The sequence below is a fragment of the Chionomys nivalis genome, chromosome 22, assembly GCF_950005125.1.
Source record: "Chionomys nivalis chromosome 22, mChiNiv1.1, whole genome shotgun sequence".
In the NCBI taxonomy this organism is placed as follows: domain Eukaryota; kingdom Metazoa; phylum Chordata; class Mammalia; order Rodentia; family Cricetidae; genus Chionomys; species Chionomys nivalis.
The window spans coordinates 36678548-36705437 of NC_080107.1; the positions used below are offsets into that span (position 1 = coordinate 36678548).

A 26890-nucleotide genomic window follows, 5' to 3' on the forward strand; every position below is an offset into this window, starting at 1 on the left:
ATTTGTTTTGTTTTTGATTTTTTTGAGACAGGGTTTTTATGTAGCTTTGGAGCCTGTCCTGGACCTAGCTCTTGTAGACCACAATGGCCTCGAACTCACAGAGATTTGCCTTCCTCTGCCACCTGAGTACTGGGATTAAAGGTGTGCGCTGCCACCACTTGGCAAATAGGACATTTCTTAAGATATATTTGTTCAAGGTCTATTAAGGGGACTCTAAGACAAGTAAGTAACCAAAGCAAACATAGGCATTTATTAGTATCTTTAAGACCAGTGAATTTAGTATTACACAATGGGTACGGGAGGTTTTTTTTTTTTTTTCTGCATAGTTACACATTCATTGGAAAAACATCCCCTCTTATTGTGGGTTCAAAACAATTAGCAGGCAAATTAGAAAATGGTTGGAAAAAGTGTTAGTTTCAAAGTAGTTAGGGTTGCTTTGAACTTTGAAGATGAGAAATAACTGGGTTATCCGATTTTACTTTTATATCAAATATTAGAGAAAATAATGTTATCCAAACAATCCAAACCCCCCAAATTTATGTCTTAAATTCTATCATAACACATAAACTATCAAGAAAAATATGTACTTATTTCCCTCATCCTTTATTTTGACACATGCACTACTTCAAATTCAAATTTAACATTATGCTTACCTAATGTGTCTCTGCATTACGTTGTTTATCTAACTATAGCAGATATTCCTTCCAGAGTAGAATTTTTAGTACAACTAGTTATTTATTAAAATTCATTTTAATTTATAGTCTTCTAGAAGCCTGGGTTCCTTTGATGAGTTAAATGCTAGTGCATATGCAAAGGCAGCCCCTGTGCCTGGGCGGGAGTTAATACTCCCCATATTTCAATGGTGAAAACTCAGTGTAACGTTCTAACCTCACTGGATTATGGAGCTAACCCAAATGTGTCCTCCGTGTGTCATGGATCCAGTGTTCGCGGGCTCCTCACTGTGTAGTGTACTCAGTGCTTTCCTCTGTCCTCCATGTGAGATAGACTTAGAGCCGTATTTCATCCTTTTCTGGTGTTTCTACCTTTAGTCTTTCATGGGAGCTTGATGAAACCTCTTCATACTTATTTTTACAATTACTTCAAGTTTTAGTGCTTCATTAAATCTATTTTAAGAATGACATCATAATTTAACATATAATCCTTTTCGGTTGGTTATTTATTTATTTGTTTATTTGAAATAAGTGTCTGCTTAGGACTTACAGTGTAGATCAGGCTGCACTCAAACACACATAAGACCCTAATGGCTTTGGCTCCCAATTCCTGGAATTAAAAATGAGTGCTACAAAATTATGGGATGTCACCGTAAAATTTAAGTGTTATAAGCATCTCTTCCACCATGGTAGGAGAAGTACTTGCAGGGAAAATAAGAGAGATAAGACGAATGTAAACTGGTTAGGAAGTTACCAGGCTATTCTAAAGGTGAACAATGTGACTCTGAATCAGCTCAGGAATGGTAGTGTGGAAAGAAACAGATACTCAGACCTCATTCATAGCTATTCAGCTGTGGGATGCAGCGGGAGAAAGGCATTCCCAGTTCGCTTGAATTGCTGAAGGGCATTACAACACAGGTGAGTGAGAAACAGTTTTTATAATGCAGGAAAGATACGTAACAAATGGTTGGGGATTTGAAATTGAGGTTCTAGAGACCAGAAAAGGGGGCTGATGTGCCACATTTCTGTGTTGTTCATTAGTGTTGAGGTTAGGACTCAAGTTAGCACAATGAAGGAAAGAGCCAGACAGAGCCAAAACAAAAATAAGAAATAAATAGGAAAGAAATAACTATTTAAAATAACGGACAGCAATATTCTAGAGTTGGAGTGCAAGGTTTCACCTGCAATGGTGTAAGTTGGATCGGGAAGGGTTTTTATACAGGAATTTTTTTTTTTAAAAAAAAGCCCCGGAGAGTGGATTATGAATACTTAACTAGGTAGAGAGTGTGCAGTCAAGAGCAGCAAAAAATGCTGCCAAAACTGAACAGTTAGAATCCTGAGAGACATGAATTTGACAGCCTTTGCTTAGTAATTTTTTCCTTTTAATTTCTAAGAGAAATTTCTAAAGGAAGATGTTACAAGCAATGATGTTTAATTAACTAATGGGAACTGGGAGTTGTCAAGTAGAAACAAGATTTTGCAGAAAAGAAAAACAAGAGCTGTGCTTACACGGATCAGGGTGGACTTGTTGCAGATGGGACTAGGAAGGGCTTGCTGTACTTAGTAACAGGGACAGACGGCTAGTGTGAGGATAGGCTGCCAGCAGGATGCTGTAGCAGACTACAGCTTCACCATTCAATATAACAAAACCTTTCACTAGATATGAGTTGTCTTTGCTACTAGTACTTAATTAAGTCACACAATTCTACTTTTAAAAGAAGAACAATTCCCCAGTTTTATCAACACTTACTAGGAATGACTTAGTTTATAGTTTACAAAAAAAAGAAATCTCATTATAAATTCCAACTAAAAAGTCAAACACAAATATAATTCAAGTAAACAGATGTGAACCTTAACAAATGATCGCTCATTTTATGATTTGACTTTCAATGATGCCTTGAATCAGCATATTGGAGAAATGACTCCCAAAACTTGCATGTTGGATTTTTTTTTGCATTTTTTGTGCTTACTTTCTACATATATTCTTTATTTTTCTTAGTTTAGCATGTTTTACAGTGAATAATTTTGTCAAGCGTAAATATAATATTACAGCTACAGTGAATGGTTACTATAGCTCAGAATCAGTTTACTCATATGTTCTGATATAAATCTAACCAAGAAACTAAATCTTAAAGAATGTTCTAGTAATTTTCATCCTGTATCTCATCCTAAGAGAAATGGGTTGGATGGAGACAATCACTGAATAGACAGAGTTGATTGTGTGGTACAGTCATTTTTCTTACCTAGAAACATGGTACCTTGTTTCTAAGTTTATATTTGACCTTTATCCCTGTTTTCACATAACAAACATTTCTTAAGGCAGTATTGGAAAGCAATGAGAAGTATTTTTCACAGAGGTCCAGGCTGCCTCCTGGTTGATTGAGTGTACTGTGCCCTGAGAGGGTGGAGCGCTGATTTATTTCTATAATAGAAGCTTGTAAAAGGCTTGCATCTCTCTTCCAGGATACCGGCAGTGTGGCACAGGAGAGTTCCAATGTGCTGATGGGCGCTGCCTAGTGAATGCTCTATGGCAGTGTGATGGCGATGTTGACTGTCCCGATGGTTCTGATGAGGCACCAGTCAACCAAAAGTGCAGGAGTGCAGGTACTACACTATACAATACTGTTCACATTCAGCTTTCTTCTGAATGTTTTACTTTTGCTTCTTTGAGACAGGGCTTCTCTATGTAGCCTAGGCTGGCCGCAAACTCGGAATTCTCTTACCACAGTCTTCTGAGCAATAAAATGAGAAGCATGAACCACCATGCCATGATTCAGAAGTTTTGTTTTGATTTATGTCTAGTTAGGTTTTTCAGTAAAGTAGACGCAAGTAGTCAAACACATGATGGTTTTTGTCAGTTCCATGAAGCACCAACCATTTTCATTTAAGGTTTTGCCAAACAATCTTAATTACTCTGCTCTCTCACCTCACAAATACATCTTCTTAGCTGTTGTTTTGAGGCAGGTTCTTATATAGTTCATGCTGACTTCGAACTGTATGGCCAAATATGACCTCTAATGTCTCCTCTCTTACATCCATCTCTTAAATGGTAGAATTATAGGTATGTGGCAGGTATTACAATGTCCATCTTTAATCTTTTATTTATATTTTATTTATGTGGAAAACTTTTATGTAGACTTACATAAATATTAAAATATAAACTAAATTAAGATTTGAACAAATATCATTACAATACCATATTATTTATTCCATAAATATGTATAATTATTATATTTCAATAAATTTTTAAATAAAAATATATTTGAAAAAATTTACTTAGAAAAAGTCCATATTACTTTCACTCTCACATATACAAATTGGATAGTATTACATATCATTGTAACAGAAACACAAAAACATGTTATATACATATAGGTACACACTCACAGAAATGTCCAATCAAACTACTTTATGTACTACATCACTATAACAAAAAATATTTAGCCTTGTATTTTAGTGCAAACTCAAATTTTCCTGACATCCTGTATGTGTAATTAAGTTTATTTTCTTAATCACATGCTATTAGTACTCACGTTCAGCATTCCAGTTTAGGTAGCTGCAAGCTGAATTCTTTCTAAAAGTGCATTTGGAAGAACTTTTGTTCACCATCAATGTCCTTTTTATGCCCTGACTTAAAATGTCAGTGCTATATTTTCTGGAAGAAATGAATTTATCCATATCCACCTCATCTACCTTCTTAGCCATAGTGACAAATAATTTCTCAGAAATCTATAGCTTGGGGGAAATGTCAAGTCATCTTTACACCTTTGAACCCATTATTCACCGTGTAAATGAGATAGAATACATTAATATTGCTATATATGCATCTTCTGAATGCTGATTTCATAGGAAAGATAGGTCCTCAGTAACTGCAAACCAGGAGTAGAATGTTTGCTATTGGCCTCCTTTACATTTTCATAAAACCTGAACCCAACCTGGGCAGCATCTTATATACACATTTACTCACTGTGATTTTTTTACATACAAGTTATCCCAGTGTTTCCTAGAACATCAGCATACAACGACATGTCTTTTATATTCTATATGTTTTCTTTTCTTTTTGCAGAACATTCATGCAACAGTTCATTTTTTATGTGCAAAAATGGAAGGTGCATTCCCAGCGGTGGTCTTTGTGACAATAGGGATGACTGCGGTGATGGCTCGGATGAGAGAAACTGCCACATAAATGAATGTCTGAGTAAGAAAGTCAGTGGATGCTCTCAAGACTGTCAGGATTTGCCAGTAAGTTACAAGGTAGGCACTCATCAAAAATAGAAGATCAGATGAAATGTCAGAAAATGATACAATAAAAACTTTATTTCCAGGATGACCTTAAAACTTGAAAAGCTTTGGAATGTTTCTAGGTAAAGGAATTTACAGAAGGATTTCTATCTGAAAAAGGATAATAATGTATATATGAGAGTTATAAGAACATTGTTAGGGTTAATAAAATGTCACAACTTTCAGAATAAGGAAAGGGGAGAGTTTAGAGACAGTGAGAAGATACTAGCTGTAAGAAGATACATGAAACATAAGATTTCATTCCTCCTCCTTCTTCTTTCTGCACATCCTTTTAGTGCAGTGGGTGGCCATTATTCATTTTAAAATTGAAAAAGGTACATTATCATAAATATTATGAAGGAAAATATATAAATCATGCATTATTAGAACTCCAAATAAGTACAGTAAACTTAATTCAAACCTAATTACTTCATCGCTTTTTACTGGTACAGTTTTCATGAAGAGAATGACTCACTGGAAAATTATGGACAGATATATACCTTTTAAAGTCATGGATGTATTATACTTCTACTGAGTCAGTATTGCTAAAATTGATGATTGATTGGGAAACTCCATTAAGGACAACTAATTTCCACCCTGAGGCCTTAACTCCTTTGATAGAACATGTCATTCATGTGTGCAAGGTCCTTGGCACAGTTCCTTGCCTCATGAAAAAATTAACTTACTCCAAAACTATTATTTTATTTTTTCAACTGAACAGTGAGTCAGGAGAATTAGCAAAAGGCTATGTCTTCATTGAAGAGGTAGCCTATAATCAATTGGAAATATCACTGGAGATAGAGCTTGTTCTACTGAGTTCTTTACCTGTAGAACTCACGTTAGGAAATCTGTACATTTATGGACATGGTACGTGATCAAAAGTAACCTTAACATGTGATTTTACATACATTTATAAATGCATTAGCTAGAGAAATGGCTCAGCAGATAGGAACACTTTCTGCTCTCTCAGAGAACCAGGTTCACTTCCCAGTACCCATAAAGCAGCTGACAACTGTCTCTAACTCCTGTTCAGAGGGATCCAACAACCACTTCTCTACTCAATGGGTACCTAACACACAGATGTAATGGCTACATACAGATAAAAGACTCACATGAGTCAGATACATTGTGAAGCGTAGGGTTGTGGGGGCACAGATATTCATGGGGGGATCTTTACAAACTATCAGAATAAGAAACACATTGGGCTTTCGTAGTCTCAAAGGTTGAGTCATGTAGTGAGAACAGGTAGATCCACTCATCACCAGTGGTTCAGCAGGAACTTGGTGAGCTCTGTAAAGAAGGCCTGAGGGAAAAATGTTGGGGCCAGTATGAAGATGTCAGGCAGTTTTTCCTAACTGTAGTTCTAGTCCATGAAGACACATTTCTACATAATGAAATTTCAACCGAAGAACAAATTGGCTATTTTTGATCTCTGAATTTCTGTTATTATGATTATATAACTCTATTTGATAAGGATTATAGCCGGGTGGTGGTGGCGCACGCCTTTAATCCCAGCACTTGGGAGGCAGAGGCAGGCGGATCTCTGGGAGTTCGAGGCCAGCCTGGTCTACAAGAGCTAGTTCCAGGACAGGCACCAAAGCTACAGAGAAACCCTGTCTCGAAAAATAAAACAAAACAAAACAAAACAAAACAAAAAAAGGATTATATGATATATATGTCTTAGGGTTTCTATTGCTGTTGAGAAGCTCCGTGACCCGCATGACACACATCTGGCTTCAGCTGCTTTCCATAGTAGTGGAGGGAGACGACACAGCCCCTTTCTTCTATCCCAGACTCTAAAGCCAGAACTACATGACCGAAGCTGCCAAGTTCCACTGCTTGCTGGGACTGAAATATGGATCCCTCTGTCAATTGTATCTTCATCGACTTTATGTTTTCAGTGGTTTCCTTCAAAGCCTAAGCTTGACTATCCTGGAACTCCCAGTGTAAATCAGCCTGTCTTTGATCTCAGTGATCTGCCAGCCTCTGCCTCTGGACTGCTGGGATTAAAGTGTGCACCACCAGAAGTGGAACTGCTCTTGTCTTTAATTCCTTTTCACAAGTGGAAAGCTTAGTTAGGGTCTTGCCCTGAGGCCATCGTGCCCATCCATTCCCATTCACGGCAGGATTTTCTTTAATCTTTTAATGTCCTTGAACACAAGTCTTAGCTCTGTACCGATTCCTGTTGCATCTTTTCTCCCCAATTGTACATTTTGAAACTTTCCTTGCAGTTTGCTCATTTTCATTATAGATCTGCATATACATGGCTACTAATAACCATGCAACACAGTCCTCACGAGAGCCTGTTTTGAAATCTCTTCCACAACTGAAATTAATTCCAAACTCTCCAATTTAACCTCAAGCAAATTTCTTAGAAAAGAGCAGAAAGCAACTACATTCTTCACCAAAATATCACAACAGTCTCTAAAACACATACTAACATTCTTTTCCTCTGAAGCCCCTTGATCCAGGCCCCCACAGTTCAAATCACTCCCAGCACCAATATCTTCTGTGCTTAAAGCATCTTATGGCTTCCCTAAACCAAAGTCCCAAAGTCCACATTCCTCCAAAAATACCATGGTCAGGTCTGTCACAGAAATACCCTAGTCACTGGTTCTAACTTCTGTCTTAGGGTTTCTACTGCTGTGAAGAGACACCATATCAACTTCAACTCTAATAAAGGAAATATTTAATTGGGGCTTACATTTCAGAGGTTTAGTACATTACTATCATGGTGGGAAGCAGGGTGGTATTCAAGCATACACAGTAACGGAGAAGGAACTGTCAGTTCTATGTCTGGATCCCCACACAGAAGAAAGAAACAATGACAACCAGGTGTTTCTGGAGACTCTGAAACCCTAATCCTATTCCCAGTGATAAAATTCCTCTTACAAGGTCACATCTACTCAAAGAAGATCACACCTCCTAATAGTTCTAATACTTATGGCCCTTTGGGGGTGATTTTCATTCAAACCATCACAATAATTGTGTGTATGTATATACCTATATATTCCTGGAATATCAACATTCAAACTTTTCCTATAGAAAATAGAAATAAAAAGTGAAATATCAGTTCTTAAGGTGAAGGTCATTGGTAGAATCTTTGTGTAGCATACACAGGACATTAAGTTTGCTCCCTAGCCCAGAAAAATTGAAAATGAAATAACAGAAGTATGAAGGAAGCTAGATTTTTCTGAAATGGATTAGATTTTGCATGAAAAGGCTTTTGATCTTAGAGACAACACCATATAGATGCAGGAAGAAAGAGGCACAACCATTGAGTCAGGACCACACTTAATAAAAGAGTATGTATCGAATAGTAAACACTTGCAACAAATGTTTACAAGCTGAAGGAATAGAAGCACATTTTTAGCAAATTCAACATTAAAAATACAGAAATGCTTTCTGAATACAACAAGAAGGTTTTTAATACAATTGTAAACAATTAGTTGAAATTAGAAATCATAGTTTTATTAATATTTTATATTTTAATAATATATAAACATATATACCACATTGTTGCGGGAGGTCCTTCCGCTCCTTCAGCCAATAGCCGCTGAGATACCAGCCCATTGGAGCGTGGTCTCTCTCTTTAAAAAAAGCGGTCACTTCCCTCCTTGCTCTCTCTTGCTTCCAGCTCTGCTTCCGGCTCCGCTTCCGGCGACTAGACTCCTTCCTGATTGCACAGAGGGCTGTTGTCTGGGATAGTGATCTGTAATTTTTTTCCCCTTTAAATAAATACCATCCTATTAAATATAATTCCAAACTGGTGTGGGATTGTTTGTGATTTACACCTCCATCACCGCATGACACACTAAAAGCAGATTTCTGATTTTGTTTTTTTCCAATTAATGTAACTTAATGTTTTAATGCCACAACAAAAAGAGATATAATACAAATAAGCCACAATCTCTGGATAATTTGTGTATGATATAAAATGAGGTTTTCATTTAAAATTCTTATGATGAGGAAATCTTAGTGCCCAGAAGGACAGCCTGTTGGAAGGAAAACATGTCACATAGAACACCATGTTTGCATAATGCATTGTTTTCAGATCCTTCGTCCTGCAATACTTGATGATTACAATCTTCTAAATATCATTTTTTGTTGCCTTTTCTGAATGTGCTTAATAATGAGGTGAAAATTTTCTGCAAAATACACTAATATAGTTTTAAAAATTATAAAGAGTCTGAAGAATTGCCTTAAATTATTGTCTTAAATGCAAATGTTCATATATCAACATTAATCAATAAAATAAAATATGTATTTTAAAAAATAAGAAGATCGGTATTATAAATGAAATAGTTAAGAAAATTAAAGCCAAATATTTCACATATTGTTTACCTCTATCTACCTATCTAAAATCTACCCGTACATAAATGCATATATACATACATACATACATACAGTCATATACACATATACATTTATACACATGCATATATGTGTGCGTGCATATGTACATTATATATATATATATACATACATGCATGCATACATACACACACACAAACACACACATATAGAGGGGAGCTTTTGTCCATATGTACATCACATAATTATGGATGGCGGTTGATTGGAAGAGTTATATATCCCACACAATTGTTTTAGTTAGGGCTTATATTGGTCTAAATAGACACCATAACCACAGCAACTTTTATAAAGAAAAATATTTAATTAGGACTCCTTAAAGTTCAGTGATTTAGTCCATTTTCATGATGCTTGGAAGCATGGCAGCATGTAGGCAGAGTTAGTGCTGGAGAAGGAGCTGACAGTTCTGCATTCAGAGTCACAGGCAGCAGGAAGTGACTGCGATACGAGGCCTAGTTTGAGCATCTGAGACCTCAAAGCCTACACCCACAGTAACACACTTTCCCCAACAAGGCCACACCTCCTAACAGTACCACTACTTATGGGCCAAGCATTCAAATACAGGAATCTGTGGGAGCAAGTTATGTTCAAACCACCACTGCAATGCTTGTATTTTCTGGGAAAAATATGTTATGTGGGTTTCTCTCTTAGGAGGAATGAAAAACTTTCTAGTAACCTATTTTGTGCTTTAATAGTAACATAAAATGATAGCAAATCATCCCTCAGTCTTTCAATGAAACCTGCATAGAAAAGGAAAAACATAGACCTTAGGAATAAAGAACAATTCACACATTAAGAAAAATGTTATTAGCATGATCACTAAAAAGTGAAAATCGGGGTCTGAGGAGATGAATCAGTGGGTAAGAGCTCTTGTTCTGAAAGCAAAAAGACAAGATCATATGAGTTCAAATCCTCAGCATACATGTAAACTGTGTGTGGCAGTACACACCTGCTAATTAGCATTGGGGACAGAGCCAGTAAGCTGTTGGCATTCCAGTGGCTACTCAGCTACCCAAAGTGGTGAGGCCACATTTAGAGACACTAAGACCTTTACACAGAAGATAGGAGACTAGGCTCCTATTAAGCTCTTTTGACCTCAGCTTTTGCATATGTGGGCACACACATGCACACCCAGCATACACTCCTTTTCTTATACACATAAATAAAAATTTTAAAAAAGAGTTATAATTGATTCAATGTGAATTTTAGAGAGATAATAAGAATAAATTGTCACGTACTTTGGGAATAAAAATATTACCATTATATTGCAAAAGCAAAAGAATAAATATTTTCCAAAAATCCTGCATAACTGTAAAGATACTTTTTAAAAATAACAAGAAAAGCTTGGATAACTCTATGTCTCTGTTTTCCACAGTCCTAAGTAATTTTTCATAAATCAAAGTGTGGAATAATTCTAAACTATGAAAGAAGTAAGATGAATTGAGTATTCACAATATTTTCCTACAATATTTCAAGCAAAGCTGTGATCATTTTTTACCCTATATTTTGGTAATATATGGAAACAAAATGAACTTTTAATCTTTTAAAATTACATACTAGCATCTTAGAATTTCTTACAGTTACATTTTAACAATAAAATATTGTTAAATATATTATTTAACAATAAAATATATTCAGATATAGGACTTTAAAAATTAAGCATGGTTATTGGACTGAGGAGAAAATATTTTTAAATATTTCCCTTTTAAAACATAAACATTTTCTACAAACCTTATACTTTTACTTATATAGTTCCATATATAAAATCATGTATACACACATGCACACACACAGACTCACACATATATATGTTTTAGTTCTGCCATTTACCTACAGTGAATTACTTTTCTATAAGTTTGATTTATTGAAGTTATGTGTATGATAAATGCTTCTGTCATTCTGACACTGACATCCATAATTATTTTAGGGACCACATTTAAACAAAGATTCTCTGAAAAGCATGCAGCCATTCTACAGACATCAGCTTAAAAAGTGCTTTGATTCAACATCCCTTTGTGTCCAACAGTCAGATTCTGGCTTTTCAACTACATTATCATGTAATTTAATTTCTACTACTTTTAAGTGATATCAGTTCCCTTTCTAACAAATTCTTCCTTTTTTTTAACTCTTTATTTTAAAAAAAGAAGTTGTGAATTGAATGCCACAGGAATTTATTGTGTGTATCCATGCATGTCTGTACATGCCTCTGAACTCAGGCTATGTAATCATGTTTGTCAGTGCTCATGGAGGCAAGAAGCATTTTCCTTGATCAATCACAACCTTATCATTTTTTCTGGGTCTCCCTCTGATTCTCATTGGTTTTTACATGCATATCAGGGATCCCGGGTAGGGTTCTCTTGTTGCAAATCAGACAACTAACTGACTCTCCTTCCACTAGTATTTTTTTTTCAGTCTTTCAAGACAGATATTCTCTGTGTAATAATTCTGGCTGACTTGTAACTCACTTTATGACTTTACAGACCAGGCTGAGCTCAAACACACAGAGATCCACCTGCCTCTGCCTCCTAAGTACTGAGATTAAAGGTGTCACCACCACGACGCCTCATTGTGCATGCATTTAGGAGCAGAGTATAGTGTTGCTTGTGCACATCACAAATTTAGTCTAAGCAAGTGAATCACTAGCTCAGGATGCAGGATGATTTTTATTGATGGGCATCACAGTCTCAGTTGAGATATGCAGAGACTGTGAAATATGACTATTGGTTTTAGATTATTTCCTAAACTGACAGTGGGTTCTAGAGATTTAAACAATGCATCCCATTGCTGAGTCTTATGAGATAAATGTTGATGGAAATTGCAAAAGTTGGAAGTTTTAAGGGATTAGGGCAACAGTTCTCAATTTATAGGTCATGACCCCTTTGTAGTTTGAAAGACCCTTACTCAGGGGTCACCTAAGGCCATGAGAAAACACATATATTTACATTATAGTTAATAATATTAACAAAGGTACAGTTATGAATTAGTAACGAAAATAATTTTAAGGTTGGGTTTCACCACGATGTGAGAAACTGTATCAAATAGTTGAAGCATTAGAAAGGTTGAGAACCACTGGCTTATGGGATTCACTCTTCTTAAAAATACTGCACAAAACATATTTACCAAAATTCTGGGCACATTAATTTGCATGTATCACCTCTTTTCTTGTATATGAATATTTTATATTAAAAATATGAATACGTATTATGAGCATGTGTCACCTGATAGGTTTCCTAAGAAGTAAAAAGCTCCGTCATCTCCTTCAGTCTCAGCTAAATGATGAAGCCCACAAAAAGGTTATAATGAATAGCTGTAAAAGATTATTTCAGCTGATTCAAAAGTTTGTTCCTAATTCAGTTTTCAATATCCACAAATTCTCTTACTTATATAGGGTAGATCAAGTTTAATAGCAAGAACATTTAACAAAAATTCTCTTACTTAGACACAGAATAGATCAAGTTTAACAACAAGACCAATAATATTAATGATAAACACCTACCAAGTATACTTTCAGTCCACAGTAAAGAATCTCGTGTATTATTCAAATTTGTTTTGATTGCATTTCCATATATAGGAATATATAATTATCTACCTATATGCCTTTAACAACAGTTAATAAAAAAGACATTGACATTAAAGAGATAAGGGATAGTTATATGAAAAGTTATGGAGAAAGAAAAAGGAGAAGATAAATGATGTAATTGTAGTGAAATCTCCAATAATAAAAGAGATACATTTTAAAAGTAAAAGATCAAATAGAAGCTACTGTCTTATGTCTGGGTTTTGCGATACTCCTTTCTAGCTATCTGGAAGGTCAGATTCTAACTATTTTAACTTTGCATAATACATGTAATTTTACTAAGCTTATTTGTGAGGTGACAGAATGACTTTCCCTTACTTAAGTGTCTTTCTAGGGTAAACCTTGCTAAAGAGCTAACCAAAAACAACGGACAATGACAGTGACATCTGTTGATCATTCTTTTCTCTTTCCGTAGTGCAAGTGCTGGCCTGGATTCCAACTGAAGGATGATGGTAAAACATGTGTGGACATTGATGAATGTTCTTCGGGCTTCCCCTGTAGTCAGCAATGCATCAACACATATGGAACCTACAAGTGCCACTGTGCAGAAGGCTATGAAATACAGCCCAATAACCAAAATGGCTGCAGGTCACTCTCAGGTAGGGAATTGAATTTGCTCATGATCCAAGCCCAGTTACAAAAATGGATTTTGAATTTTATGACCACTTCTTATTGAATTTATTCCTTATTCCTGTGTCTGAGAAGTCATAACCCTTCCCTTGGTATTGGAATACTGATATAGAGACTTTGCACATCACGCTTGTTCTTCTCTGTTTAAGAGCAGGTTGCATTGCTGTCTTGTAAAACACTAAGAGTTTTTAACATGTTGGGATTGCATACACATGACTTAACTCTTCGCAGCATGCTTTCTCTGAGGCACGGATAGTTATCGCTTCTGCCAAGGTTGAGAGACAGTACTGTGACATTATTGTGATAACTTTTCTTCTGTTCTGTATCACATGCAGTTATGCATAAATGCCTACCACAGAGAGCTAGAGAACAGCAGTGGTAGTAATAACAGTAAATCCTGCTATATACCATTAAATAAATCATGTAGCTATTTAGAAAATCTTAAACTTCTGTTTAAGCAGTCACACACATTAAAATGATACAAGGCAATATATGATTATTGATGGCATAAAAGGAAAATTCTGTCCATCTCAGCTTTTAAATATCATCTAAACAATATACTTTTATTGACTTCACTTAAATAATTTTCAAATCAATGTATATACAAAACTTTTGAACTGCTTTTCTTTAAGAATTTGCTTTGCAAGCCGGGAGGTGGTAGCACAGGCCTTTAATCCCAGCACTTGCAAGGCAGAGGCAGGGAGATCTCTGTGAGTTTGAGGCCAGCCTGGTCAACAAGATCTAGTTCCAGGACAGGTTCCAAAGCCACAGAGAAACCTTGTCTCAAAAAACAAAACAAAAAGATAATTTAATTTGCTTCTAAATGAAAACTCAAAGAAAAATCTCATAGTGTATTGGAGATTAACACGTCTTTATTATACAAGTTTGTAAATATAAAAATAAATAAAATAGTAAGGCATGCCAGAGGAACATTTTTGAAAGAATTATAATTGTACAAAAGATTGAAAATAATAATGAGAAGTGGCAAAATAAAAAAAAATAACAAAAATCAAAATCTGGAACTTAAAAATGGTTAATTATTAAGAAGGAATTTCAATCTAAACATCTGAGTCTACTATAGCTTCTAACATAGCTATACACTTTCCTGAAATTCTCCACAAATACACAAAGGAGTAGATATTTTCTACTACCAAATACATTGTCTAATGTCTAAGAGTCCTGAGAGTAAGAGAGACACATGTTCAATTGCTCCCAGTTCCTGCTCTGCCTGCCGGTTGTGCACTTCACTTTCCTACAGACAGAATAGATGTCTTTGGCTGGTATTACTCAGAAAAGAACTCTCTATTTGTTCATTTATACAGCTACACACTGAACTGAGAGAAGCCTAAACTGAAAGCCATGAGTGCAGAATGTCTAATACAGTTTTCTATTTGCTTTTAGATGAAGAACCTTTCTTAATTCTCGCTGATCAACACGAGATAAGAAAAATCAGCACCGACGGCTCCAACTCCACGCTTCTAAAGCAGGTGTGTCACTTCCAGGAGGGCAAGTCAGTGAATTTGCTTCCCCAGAGAGCAACGAAGTTACGCACATAGAAAAACTAACACTTGCAGCATATGAAGCTCCTATGTGCATGTTTGTAGACAAAAACTTATCAGTGTTTTGACGAGGATTAGCAACGTGTCCCAACTTAGCGTATGATGCTGTGTGGAAGAATGGGAAGATGGCAGAGCATAGTTCATGCTGAGAATTTTCTTAAAAATGCTGTGTTGGAAGTGGATGGCATATTAAAAGTGGCATGGTGTTCTCTCGAATTATTTTATATCCTGCCCAAACTGCTAGGCATACTAGCGAATTCTGGATACTTCTTCATCCTGGAAAATAAATAAGATTGAGATATTTTTTACTACTAATTTAAACAATATAGTTTTATGCTGTACTTTGTCAGTTTAAGGAGGGATAATTAAATATCCTATTTATAAACTCAGCTAGCAACAGCATTGGATATATAGTCAGCATTCTAGTGACAACTTCTTGCTTTTTTCCACCAAGCCGTGTAGTTCAAAGACTCTCAGAAATGGTTCTTTCTGTTGTCTCTAGTGGCTAATATGGGTTTGAGATTGTTAGTAATATAAAAGGTTTTTCCTCTATGCAACATATAAACCATTATAACATAGTAGAAACATTTCAGTATAGTCTTGGTTCCTGTGCACATTTGTATTATTGCCAATCATGAAAACCTGAGTAAAATGGACTTCAAATGCTTCCGTGAGAAAAATGTGAAGAAATGTAAAAGAAATGGGTATATTAAAAGTTCATTACAGCCTTACGTCTCTGTGGAAAATACTTCTTTGTGGTGATCACAAAGTGAGGAAGCAGGCACTCATTTTTATTCAAAGAAAGATGACTATTTCTCTGGATTCTAAACATTAGAAATATTATTAATAGAATGTGTATTTCTTCTCATTTTTAGGGATTAAACAATGTTATTGCAATCGACTTTGATTATAGAGAAGAATTTATATATTGGATTGATTCTAGCAGGCCCAATGGAAGTCGGATAAACAGAATGTGTCTAAATGGAAGTGATACCAAGGTAGCTTCACAATATATAAATGGGATTATTGAATACTTCTTTGGTATTATTGACAAGGATATAAAATCTTATTTGATAGCAAAAAATTCCTCATGTAACAAATTAGCTTGAATTCTGTTTTACACTTTTTCTGTGAAAGCTGATAAATATTAAATTTGTAAAATGAGCCATTTTATATTCAGGTTCTATTTTAATAGTATTTCTTGCAATTAGATAAGATTCATAATTGTACATAATGGAGTGTAGATAAAATTTTTAGCACTGCTAAAATGTACTCTCAGCACATGTACAATTACGAATGGTTTTATTAGCTCACAACTAAGTATCTGTCACATTCTAGACATGACCTACTTGGTACCACCCAATGGTACCCAAAGTTTTAAATAAAATATTAGTTCAGTGTGTAAGCTATAAGATAGATTATACAAAAGTTAGGGGCCTGAGAGACACCTCAGCTTCTAAAAGCACTTGATACACATGTAGAGAACTTAGTTTCAGGTCCCAGAAACATCCTAAAGTGGCTCACAACGACTTGTAATTACAGTTCCAATGGACCCAAAGCTCTCTCTGGTATTTGTGGATACCGAACATGCAATTGGAGCACATATATAGACACATGCTGATATGCATATAAATAACTAGATGATAATAAATAGATAATTTTTTCAAAGGCTTAAAGTAGATGAAACATCAATTTTTTTATGTTTTTGTAATTAGTTTCCATGGAAACAACTCTTTGAAAACATTAGTGAAATCTTAAAGTACATGTATGTGAGCTATGGGTTCCTGTGGTCCAGGTGAGTGTCTGAAGCATATGACTGCAACAACAGGTTGGCTTCATAGATCAATGGCTGCAGTTCAAAGAATGAGCAGACTTTGTTGTTTCATAAAATTTGAAAGTCTGCCTAAAATCTTTGAATCTTCCAGTGTTCAAACTCAATCATGGTTTTTCTCACAAGAACTGTTTTTATTAAAGGTTACTTTTATATTTTGAAGACACCTGAGTTTTTTGTAACCTCTATCACCTTCCAATTCTTATTCTATTGTTATTTTAAACAATGTTGTATTGTGAATTTTTAAAAAAAGAATCATCCCTTTTCCACAGAATAGCTGTTCACTGATGTTCATCGAACAGTCAACAATGTCAGTTTTCAAATATGGAATGTGAAAGGCAAAAGAAGCAAATATGTCTTGCAGGCAAAGCAAATCATGGCTGCTTCAAACCTTCTTGCTTCACACTCATTACCACTGGCTGTTTAAAGAAAGGATGATTCCAAAATTCTATTGCTACTTGGCTGTATTCAAACAAGGGTGCACTGTTGTCTCTTACTCTAGTGCTGTATTTAAGAGAGTGGTGAAAATATCACCAAAGCCATGACTTCATTGTTTAAGTAAATATTAATAATTGTATGTGTGTATATGTAATAGAACGTTTTTCCCAGAGTTTGAGAGGATGAGCAGATAAACACTAATGAAATGAAGTTATCAACTGTGCATCTACTTTTCAGAGGGTTTTGTTTTTCTTTAAATGCATATGTTACTTCTATGTCTAAATACACATTGGGTTACTTCTTCTAAATAAGTAATGTGTTGTGGTAAATTATTCTCTTCTTTTATCTAAATTTAATTTCTTCAGTTTAAATAGAGTTCTGTATCTCAATAAAAATCAAAAAACAGTTGTTCAAGTCTTATTGAAGCCATTTATACTGCTAACCTTCTAAATTCTTATTTTGTTAGGTAGTGCATAACACTGCTGTTCCAAATGCACTTGCTGTTGATTGGATTGGAAAAAACCTCTATTGGTCTGACACGGAGAAAAGGATAATTGAAGTCTCCAAACTCAACGGCTTGTACCCTACTGTACTTGTTAGCAAAAGGCTGAAGTTTCCCAGGGACCTGTGTTTAGATCCTCAAGCCGGGTTTGTAAAACTGTTAAAAATCTTAATGATTTAGACTATACCCACTGTGTTAATTTTCTAGGCCTAAAAGTATCAAAATTAAAGTAATATATGAATTGGTAGACCCTTTTCCATTCAAGCTTATTAAATATGGACATAGCATTAAAGTGATGAAATTAAAACCTATTTTAAAATGTCTGCTTTCTAAGTATTTGAATAAGGTTATTTTTTCCTAAGCAATTAAATCACTAACAATAAAAAAAAGATCTAGCTGATGTTGATACCTCAAATTGTGAAAAAGGTAAGACAGACAACTCAAAAATGGGTTTCAATGTGGTCAAAGCTTTAAACAGCATAAACACTACTCTTAAAGCAGGAGACATAATTGGTATCCATAGAAGGTAAATGGTACTGTTTCATCAAATACATTCAAGAAGAAAATCAGAGGACCATGGGAAAGGGTGGGTGGGCTGAAGCATGAGAATGAAGAATGTATTGCAGACATTTCTGACCAGTAGGTCATACCCATCAAAGCTGTCTGGTGTGTGGTGAAAATCCATAGATTATGAATATCTTCATTCACTTTCAATTATGTTGTTTTGGTAGATATTGAATGCAATTCTTCACATTTTACACTATAATGTAGCATAAATACATGCTCAAAATTACTTCTATAGAATCACAACGTATTTTGCATGCTTGTTAAAATAACAAATCTGGAGAATGCTGGTTTTGGTAAAAATAGAACACCTTCACAGTAGCCAGTAGAGGATTAGTGTAGCACTTTAAATTTACTATACAAAGTGTGTTTTGCCAAGTAAATTCATTTATCACACTTTAACTTTAGCCACCATTAGATTTTGGTAATTGCTAATAAAATCTCTATTTTTTTTTTTTGTGTGTGTGTGTCTGTTTTTTATTTCATGTAAATGATTGTCACAACATATTTTATAACTTAATTTTAAACATTAATCTGACTGGACTATATAAAATCAGACAAGATTTGTATTTGTTGCTGTTTCCAAGGGAGCATACACATTTTAACTTTTCACTATACATATATATATATTTCCATATTATTTTATTATGTATTAAAATATTTTATTTATTATACAGACATAATGTCAAAACAATTTTAACCAAAACAATTATATTGAGTATTTTTTTAATGTGTGTTTCAGTAAATATTGACAAGATATTCTAAATTAAGCCTCCATTTGTATTCATTTATAAGTTTTTGAATTATTTGATTGTTTTGCCGTTTTATCAGAAATATATTTTTTTGAATATCTGGTTCATTGTACTTTTTAAAAAGTCAATTAAATTGATATGGCTTCTTATATGCCATTAAAGACTCTTCATCTCTAATGAAAGAAATGTTGCCTTTTTATAAACATAAACATTATTTCTGAATTTCCTGTTTGTGAAGTAAAGACTGCTCCTAGCCGAGTGAGTTTAGCTGATCAAGCTATGGTTTTTATTTTTCCTAGGATACAGTTATTACCCCATAAACTCGAGGCAGTCCTCAGTTATCATCAATATAAATCCATCACTCAATATACCAATTAAAATAGTGAATGATAAATTATTGTGGATGATACAAAAGACTTCTTTGATTCTATTTTTGATAGTATTTGTATTCTAATACATGTATGCCATTTTATAACCAAAGAAATTGATAAAATTAGATCTTTTATGGAAAAAGCCACCTATTTTAATAACTTAATTCAACACTGCCATTTTAACACTGTTTTCTGGTTCCCCAGAGCAAGGCAATAAAAAATCTAGATTTTTTTGCATCCATAAAAAGATCTTCATGCAGAAAATGCCGTATATAATTCCTGTTGGATGGTCCCAATTCAGAGATGCCGTCTAAATGTATAAAATTATTTAATAAAAATAGCTAAGTCATTCCACTTCATATGTGATTTGCATGTGGTCTAAAATGTGTCGTTGAGGCTCACCTCTTGTTCTGGAGAGGTGTGAGTTCTTTTCAGACAGAAGTATAAGTCAAGACTTAATGGACTCACTGATCTCTTTAATGCTATGAAACAACCAAAATTTGAAGAGACAATGGGGCTTTAATTCAGTTTCCAGACTTTTATCTCATAATTTTTCTAGTGCATCACATTAAAGTTTTAAGCAACAAAATGACCATCATGGCATGAGAGTGTTTTTTCCAGGAAACACTCAAACAAAGGGGAAAAAGCTTGCAGCACACAACTCCTAAATTTTTCCATCTGAAAAATGAAACTTTCCTTAAAAAAGAGGGGAAGACCTTCGTCTTCCCACAGGGCAGAGAATTTGGACTGCTCTTCAGTATTGAGAGGGAGGGGGAATGGTGTGGGGGGAGGAGAAGAGGAGTGGGGATAGGGGGAGGGGAGGAGGGAGGGGGCAATATTTGGGAGGAGGGGAGGGAAATGGGAAACGGGGAGCAGGTGGAAATTTTAATAAAAAAAGAATAAAAAAAGGAGTCTACATGATAAATTTATAATACACTACCTAAATCATTAGAAGCACACCTTATTGTTTGAAATGCCATGTCTCAACACACAACCCAGAACTATTCCAGTGAGCTATGCCTTAGTTCCATATTTTATGTCTGAAGATATATTTTGTTTAGTTTTTCCTAATTTATTAACTATCTGCTGAAATAATAGCATGTGTCATTCTGATTTTGAAATACATGAGTACATGTTAAAAAATTTCATCTATATCCGTTATTGCCTATAAGTATGATGATAATGCAAATCACTCTGTAAAGATTATTTATATTTATTAACTTCAGCTTATATCAGTCCTTCCAAGAATATGGGAAATATAGGAAAAGACATACAAAGAGGGAACATGTATGGCTTGTTGATCTAATAGGATGAGAAATTCCATATATCTTATGTTTATCCTGTTGTAATAATATATATTTTCCAAGAACATCAGAAATAATTTTTCCTGTGTGAGGTATTTTATAAATGTGTCCAAGTGGACACAAAATACTGATAACAAGATTATAGAGCCACCTTTTATTATAAATGCCTTAAATTTCCATCTAGAAGTTTATATGGTATATCCAGTGTGTCCAATAGTCACATTGTGGAGTCAGGCAATAAACAGGTAATTGAACATACACAAGACTGTGGGGTCATAGCTCTAGGGACATGAACCATACCTCTACAAAAGCAAATATATAGTTGAACTGTAAGTGACGTGCATGTTTCAAAGGAAGCTATCATAAAGGAGGAATGCTTGCTGTGAGGAAATGAGAGGGCAGGATAAAAATTTAATTTCTAATTTTGTGTGCAAAGCAAATAAACATACCTTCAGACTTTGCAGTTACACTAAAACGCTTCTCTCATTAATTTTAAAATTATAGATAGTTGAGTACAATATATTTTTATTTAGGCATAATCCACAAGAAATGAACACACATGATTATTTCAATGATTTAGAATTAGAGTTAAATATAGAAACAAGATGTCTCTCTGATTTTCTTACCTGAATTCTGAGAAAATAAGACATCTCTGATGCTCATAATTTGATTCATTTCAAAAACCACTTCTTTAAGAGCACAGAGTCTGTTGTTATGGTTACAAGCAGATATTCTTTGGAATATTTAGACATGGTTGTTATTATACAGTAGGTACCATTAAGCCTAAGACTTTTCTCACCATATCTTAGACAAATATTGTATATTACTTGGCAAAATTTTAAGCTCTAAATATTTTCATTGAACAATTAATTGTCATATTATTTATCATGAACCAATGTTCCACGTAGGTAATTATTTGGGAGTTCTATTTTGAAGGAAAAACACCCATTTTGCTTATAGAAGACTCACTATCAAATTTGAAACATACATGTATACTAAATCATTCTTATATATTCAAAGGAGAAGTTGCTGTGCCTTCATAAGATAACAGGATATCCTCTTTGGAGCACACATAGTGTCATGGTACCTTTCTTGGATATAGATTTTTAATGAGTATTTTATTTGGTAAGTAAAGTGATAGTATACATGAAATCCAGGAGCATAGTATAGTTGCACAGGTATGATCTAACGTAGCTAGTATCCTACTGAGTGGGTATTATTAAACCAAAAGAATATTAATTCACACAGGCCATATGTGAGGTGTTAGATAATAATATCATATTGCCGAATAGTCATTAGAATGTTTACTTATTATCTAAATTTGCTTTAAGTATTAGCACCTACACTTTTCATGATGGCCTCATAAAAATAAGGTGTTAATGATTTTTTTTCAACATTTTATAAATTTTAGGCCCATGAAGATTGTTTAAGTCTAAGTTCATACAGTCATGGGAAGACAGAATTGAAACAAAAGCAACCTGTTTCTAAGGTTTGCTTCCTTAAGACTCCACATAGCATTCTTTGAGAATATGCCAGCTTGCATCCTACAAGAGACCAGAGTCTTTCCTTATTTTAATTACACCACAATCATGAAAGACTAGCCAAATATATATTGCATATATTATTTTGTGACTCAAATGTCCGTAAAGGCCTGGCAAAAGATGATGCTCTATCCCTGTGAATTACAACCAGCAACTGAGTCTTGCTGTGTTCTAAATTCTGAAAGATAAAGCTGCATTTCATGGGGAATTTCAAACCTAATTATAAAGATAAGTTTCAGGTTAAAGTAAACACAAATTTTGTTAAAAATCCCTCAAATAACCATGCACTCTCTTTAATGCATTTATAAAATACTTCGTAAATATTTTTATATCCACAAGTCCTAAATTCACTTGGGAAGCCATTTAGGTAAATATACTTTCACATTCTGCTTCCTATCCACCAGTGCTTAGAAATATCTACTACATACTCTAACATCAAGGGAAATTTTGTTTCAGTATAAAGTCTTCCATCCACTTAAGTGGGGCAGTAAGATGTGTTAGACATTTTCTCTCATTGACTGTAGGAGAACAGCTTTCTGATTGTGAGTCAAGCAACCCTATATCGTCATTGTTCAATTATACTGTAATAAAGCAAAAATGATTTTGTTGACTATTTGTACTCTAATCCCATAACTGCTAGGGAAATAGGTATCAGTGTCTGTTGGTGCCTAACAACAGCAGAGATATTTTCATTGCCCTCTTAGAACCCTACAATATCAGCTAAAGCAGTTAAGTTCTTAAGTGTGGTTCAATGAAAATACGGGTTTTACAAAACATTTCTCAACCATACCTCTTCAAACCTAACACGAAAATAGGAACTAACAATAATCAAGAAATAAATTGGAAAAAACAGAGGAAACAATATGAATTACATGTTCACAGACATATCTTTTAATTAAAGAAGCACGTGTAAGACAAATAACATAATGAAAGCCCTGAAGCAATAACTTGAAATTATAACGAGGAACTGACACAGACTGAATCCACACATTTAAATAGCAAGAAATGACTGGAATAAAATATTTAGTCCCTTAAATTATGGAGGACTTAATGTTCAGGAATTTCAGATATTGGACAATTCAGAGCTTTTGAAAGCAATATTGAACAGAAATTGACTTTAATGATGTAGCCATTTTGATTCTACTTCACAACCTAGTGATGATTGTGCAAATCAGGTCTGGAGTGAAAAATCAATAAGAACGAAGCTAAAATTTAGAATGATATTTCGATGAATTTAGGGCATTTGAAATTCATAATTTTATTAGGAGTTTCAAAATCATGCCTTTCACATGCCATTATTTTCAGAATTTTTGCTGATTGCATTTGTGTTTAATATCCTGGTTTTAATATATTTTAAGTGTAACTATAACTGTATATATCTGCACGTTCCTGATTAACTAGAAATACAAAAACTATCTCTTTTATACCATTCTTAATTTAGCAAAAAAAAAAATACTGAAATAATGCTTAATATTTTACTAAATGATGCATAAGCACAAGAAAATTAACTGATATGAATGTGTATAAACACCCTACAGGAGCATAGCAGGAAAGGTTAGTATCAATACTCCAAATACAGTTCTAATAGTACATAGGGGAGTATACTGCTTTGTTGAAGCAAGGTGAATGGCTAGTCACTATGACTTCTTTTTGGTCAATTTCTTACTTCACATGTTTCTCCATTAGTTCATGAGAAAGATGTGTAATGTTTTGTCTAGGTTATATTTTTTTGTGAAAATAGTCTGTTTTTCAAAACAAATAATAACTAGCTATTAATCAAATACATAAAACATCATTTTCTAATGGTTTTGGCAACTATCGTTACTTGGTGGCATAAAATTTCCCAAGTGAATTCAGAATTAGCACAGATATATGACTTTTCACGCAACAAATCTATAGAACATTCCACTCAAATATGAAAGAATATACCTTCTCTGCAGCTCATGGAACCTTCTCGAAAATTGATGGGATTTTTCTAACTCAAGTCAAATTAGTTTAAGTACCACAGAAATTCTTGGTAATGTGTTGCCTGTGTATTTTGTATTTCACATGATGCAGAATTAATATTTAACTCAGGCTGATTAGTGTAACTTCAAGAGTATCAAGATAAATTTTACTTTTTTTGCTCTCTTTCCTATTCCTGTCACAGACCTTCTGATATCATAATTTAAATTTAAAATTAGGTAGGAAGTCCTATGAAGGCACTGACTAGATACACTACCAAACAAATATTGTGGACTCTTATAGGCTTGAGATATAGCTGCTTTGAGAAGCAATACACTCAATTTTAATTTTCTTGTTTACATTATGTAAAAATAAATATTTATACCAGTACAGTGGATATCAGTGATAATGCTTATTCCAACCAATGAAATAACATCTATAGTTTAAATGGGTAACAAGTCAAAACTGATAGTAGATAGATAGAGGCAGATAGATGGAAGATCCAACAGTTGGTTGTTTTATCCTTTTAACGGTAGAGATCACTGCCACAATTTTACATTCATTAATTTTATGCTTCTGTGAGTTTGCAGATGTAAAATAAGCTCATAATCTGTGTTCTTGTATATTAACAAGAACATGATGAATGATAAATAAATACCCCAAACAGTGTTATATCATTAATTTGAAAAAACAAACAAAAAATATAAGAAGAGTTTGCACTGAAGTCTGTCAGGAGTGCTGCAATTGAGAGATACATCAAGAATTAATTTAGAAACAGTGAAACCAAAAGGTAAAATATTGTGTGATGTTTTACACCAGCAGCTACTGTCAATGAAATGGATGTTGATTTTCTTTCCTAGGTATTTGTACTGGATTGACTGTTGTGAGTATCCACACATTGGCCGTGTCGGAATGGATGGAACCAATCAGAGTGTTGTCATAGAAACTAAGATTTCTAGACCTATGGCACTAACAATAGATTATGTAAACCGTAGACTCTACTGGGCTGATGAGAATCACATTGAATTTAGCAACATGGATGGATCTCATAGACACAAAGGTTGGTCTAGCTTATAAACAAGTCAATATTTACAACTGCAGAAAATATTAATTTAAATATTTTATGAAGCAATTATTTAAGTTCATCTTATATGCATAATTATAAGTATATATATATACATAATTTTGAAAATGTAAGTTGGCTTTCATTGTACATTGTACTTTTATACATAAACGAATGGGTGATGGTTTTCTAAATTAATATTTACATGTGTCCTCACTGAATTGGAATAGAATACACTTGATTTGAATATAATATTTTATTGTGTTATGTAATATTTGAGTTTTCTTTAAAAGTTATAACAAGAAGCCGGGCGGTGGTGGTGCATGCCTTTAATCCCAGCACTTGGGAGGCAAAGGTAGGCGGATCTCTGTGAGTTCAAGACCAGCCTGGTCTACAAGAGCTAGTTCCAGGACAGGCTCCAAAACCACAAAGAAACCCTGTCTCGAAAAAAGGAAAAAAAAAAAAACAAAACAAAAGCTAGTTCCAGGTCAGTCTTCAAAGCTACAGAGAAACTGTCTCGAAAAGCCAAAGGAAAAAAAGTTAAAATTAAGTAAATTTGTAATAACCCAATAATTAATACTTGAAGATAATATTAGCACATATTTATGTGTACAGTTATATACTACAGCAACAACAATTTCTAGAATAAAATACAGGAAATATACACATATGTATATTTCAAAATATTAGATTTAATAAATCATTGTTTTTAATTTCTATAATGTATTACTTCCAAAATTATAGCAAATTTGTAAAGGAAATTGATATAAGGAGAAATTATGAGAAGAGAAATGCATACTAAATAAAAATAGATGATAAAATAATTAGAAACTGTCTGTCATTTGATAGAAAAACTTCAGTAAAGGAGAGAAATAGGACAAGATTTATATAGATCTAGCAAGCAAGAAGTGATTGATAGAACTCTCAAATGTTGGAAATCCATGTAGACTATTGTTCTGAGTAAAGAATGATATTAACATTGTCCTGACATTTTACAAATCAACATTGCTTTGGCTATTTGAAATTTTGATGTCTAAACATTTCAAACACATGCAGTGCAGAGAGCCCAGTCCCTTGGTGCAACCTAATGTAGAGTGATTTCTCATATATCCTTTAAGCATAGAACAGAATTCAAAAACAAAAGAAAAAGAGAAACAGAAAGAAAGTAAGGGAATGCCGGGCGGTGGTGGCGCACGCCTTTAATCCCAGCACTTGGGAGGCAGAGGTAGGCGGATCTCTGTGAGTTCGAGACCAGCCTGGTCTACAAGAGCTAGTTCCAGGACAGGCTCCAAAGCCACAGAGAAACCCTGTCTCGAAAAACCAAAAAAAAAAAAAAAAAAAAAAAAAAAAAAAAAAAAAAAAAGAAAGTAAGGGAATATATTTGTTACTTGTGGGGGGAAACTCTGAAACTGTGTGTTGGCATGAGAGCCTCAAAATTCTGGAGCCATGCAAATCAAAGGAAAAGTCATAACATGTCCTAAAGCGTAGTGT

General features: G+C 34.2%; 1 protein-coding gene across 7 annotated transcripts in view; it reads left to right on the forward strand.

Moving 5' to 3' along the window:
- Window positions 1-26890, forward strand: part of Lrp1b (LDL receptor related protein 1B) — a 1777797-nt gene that overhangs the window by 1527646 nt on the left and 223261 nt on the right. For 6 of the 7 annotated variants that reach the window (XR_009056008.1, XM_057755646.1, XM_057755649.1 and 3 more), the window contains exons 54-60: window positions 3135-3275; window positions 4738-4925; window positions 13316-13499; window positions 14932-15017; window positions 15965-16087; window positions 17825-18006; window positions 25197-25396. Coding sequence is in view for 6 of the 7 variants with exons in the window: in XM_057755646.1 (XP_057611629.1) it covers window positions 3135-3275; window positions 4738-4925; window positions 13316-13499; window positions 14932-15017; window positions 15965-16087; window positions 17825-18006; window positions 25197-25396 (1104 nt within the window). In the remaining variant the exon portion in view is untranslated. The remainder of the gene's footprint in view (window positions 1-3134; window positions 3276-4737; window positions 4926-13315; window positions 13500-14931; window positions 15018-15964; window positions 16088-17824; window positions 18007-25196; window positions 25397-26890) is intronic. The other variant, XM_057755648.1, reaches the window with a different exon arrangement.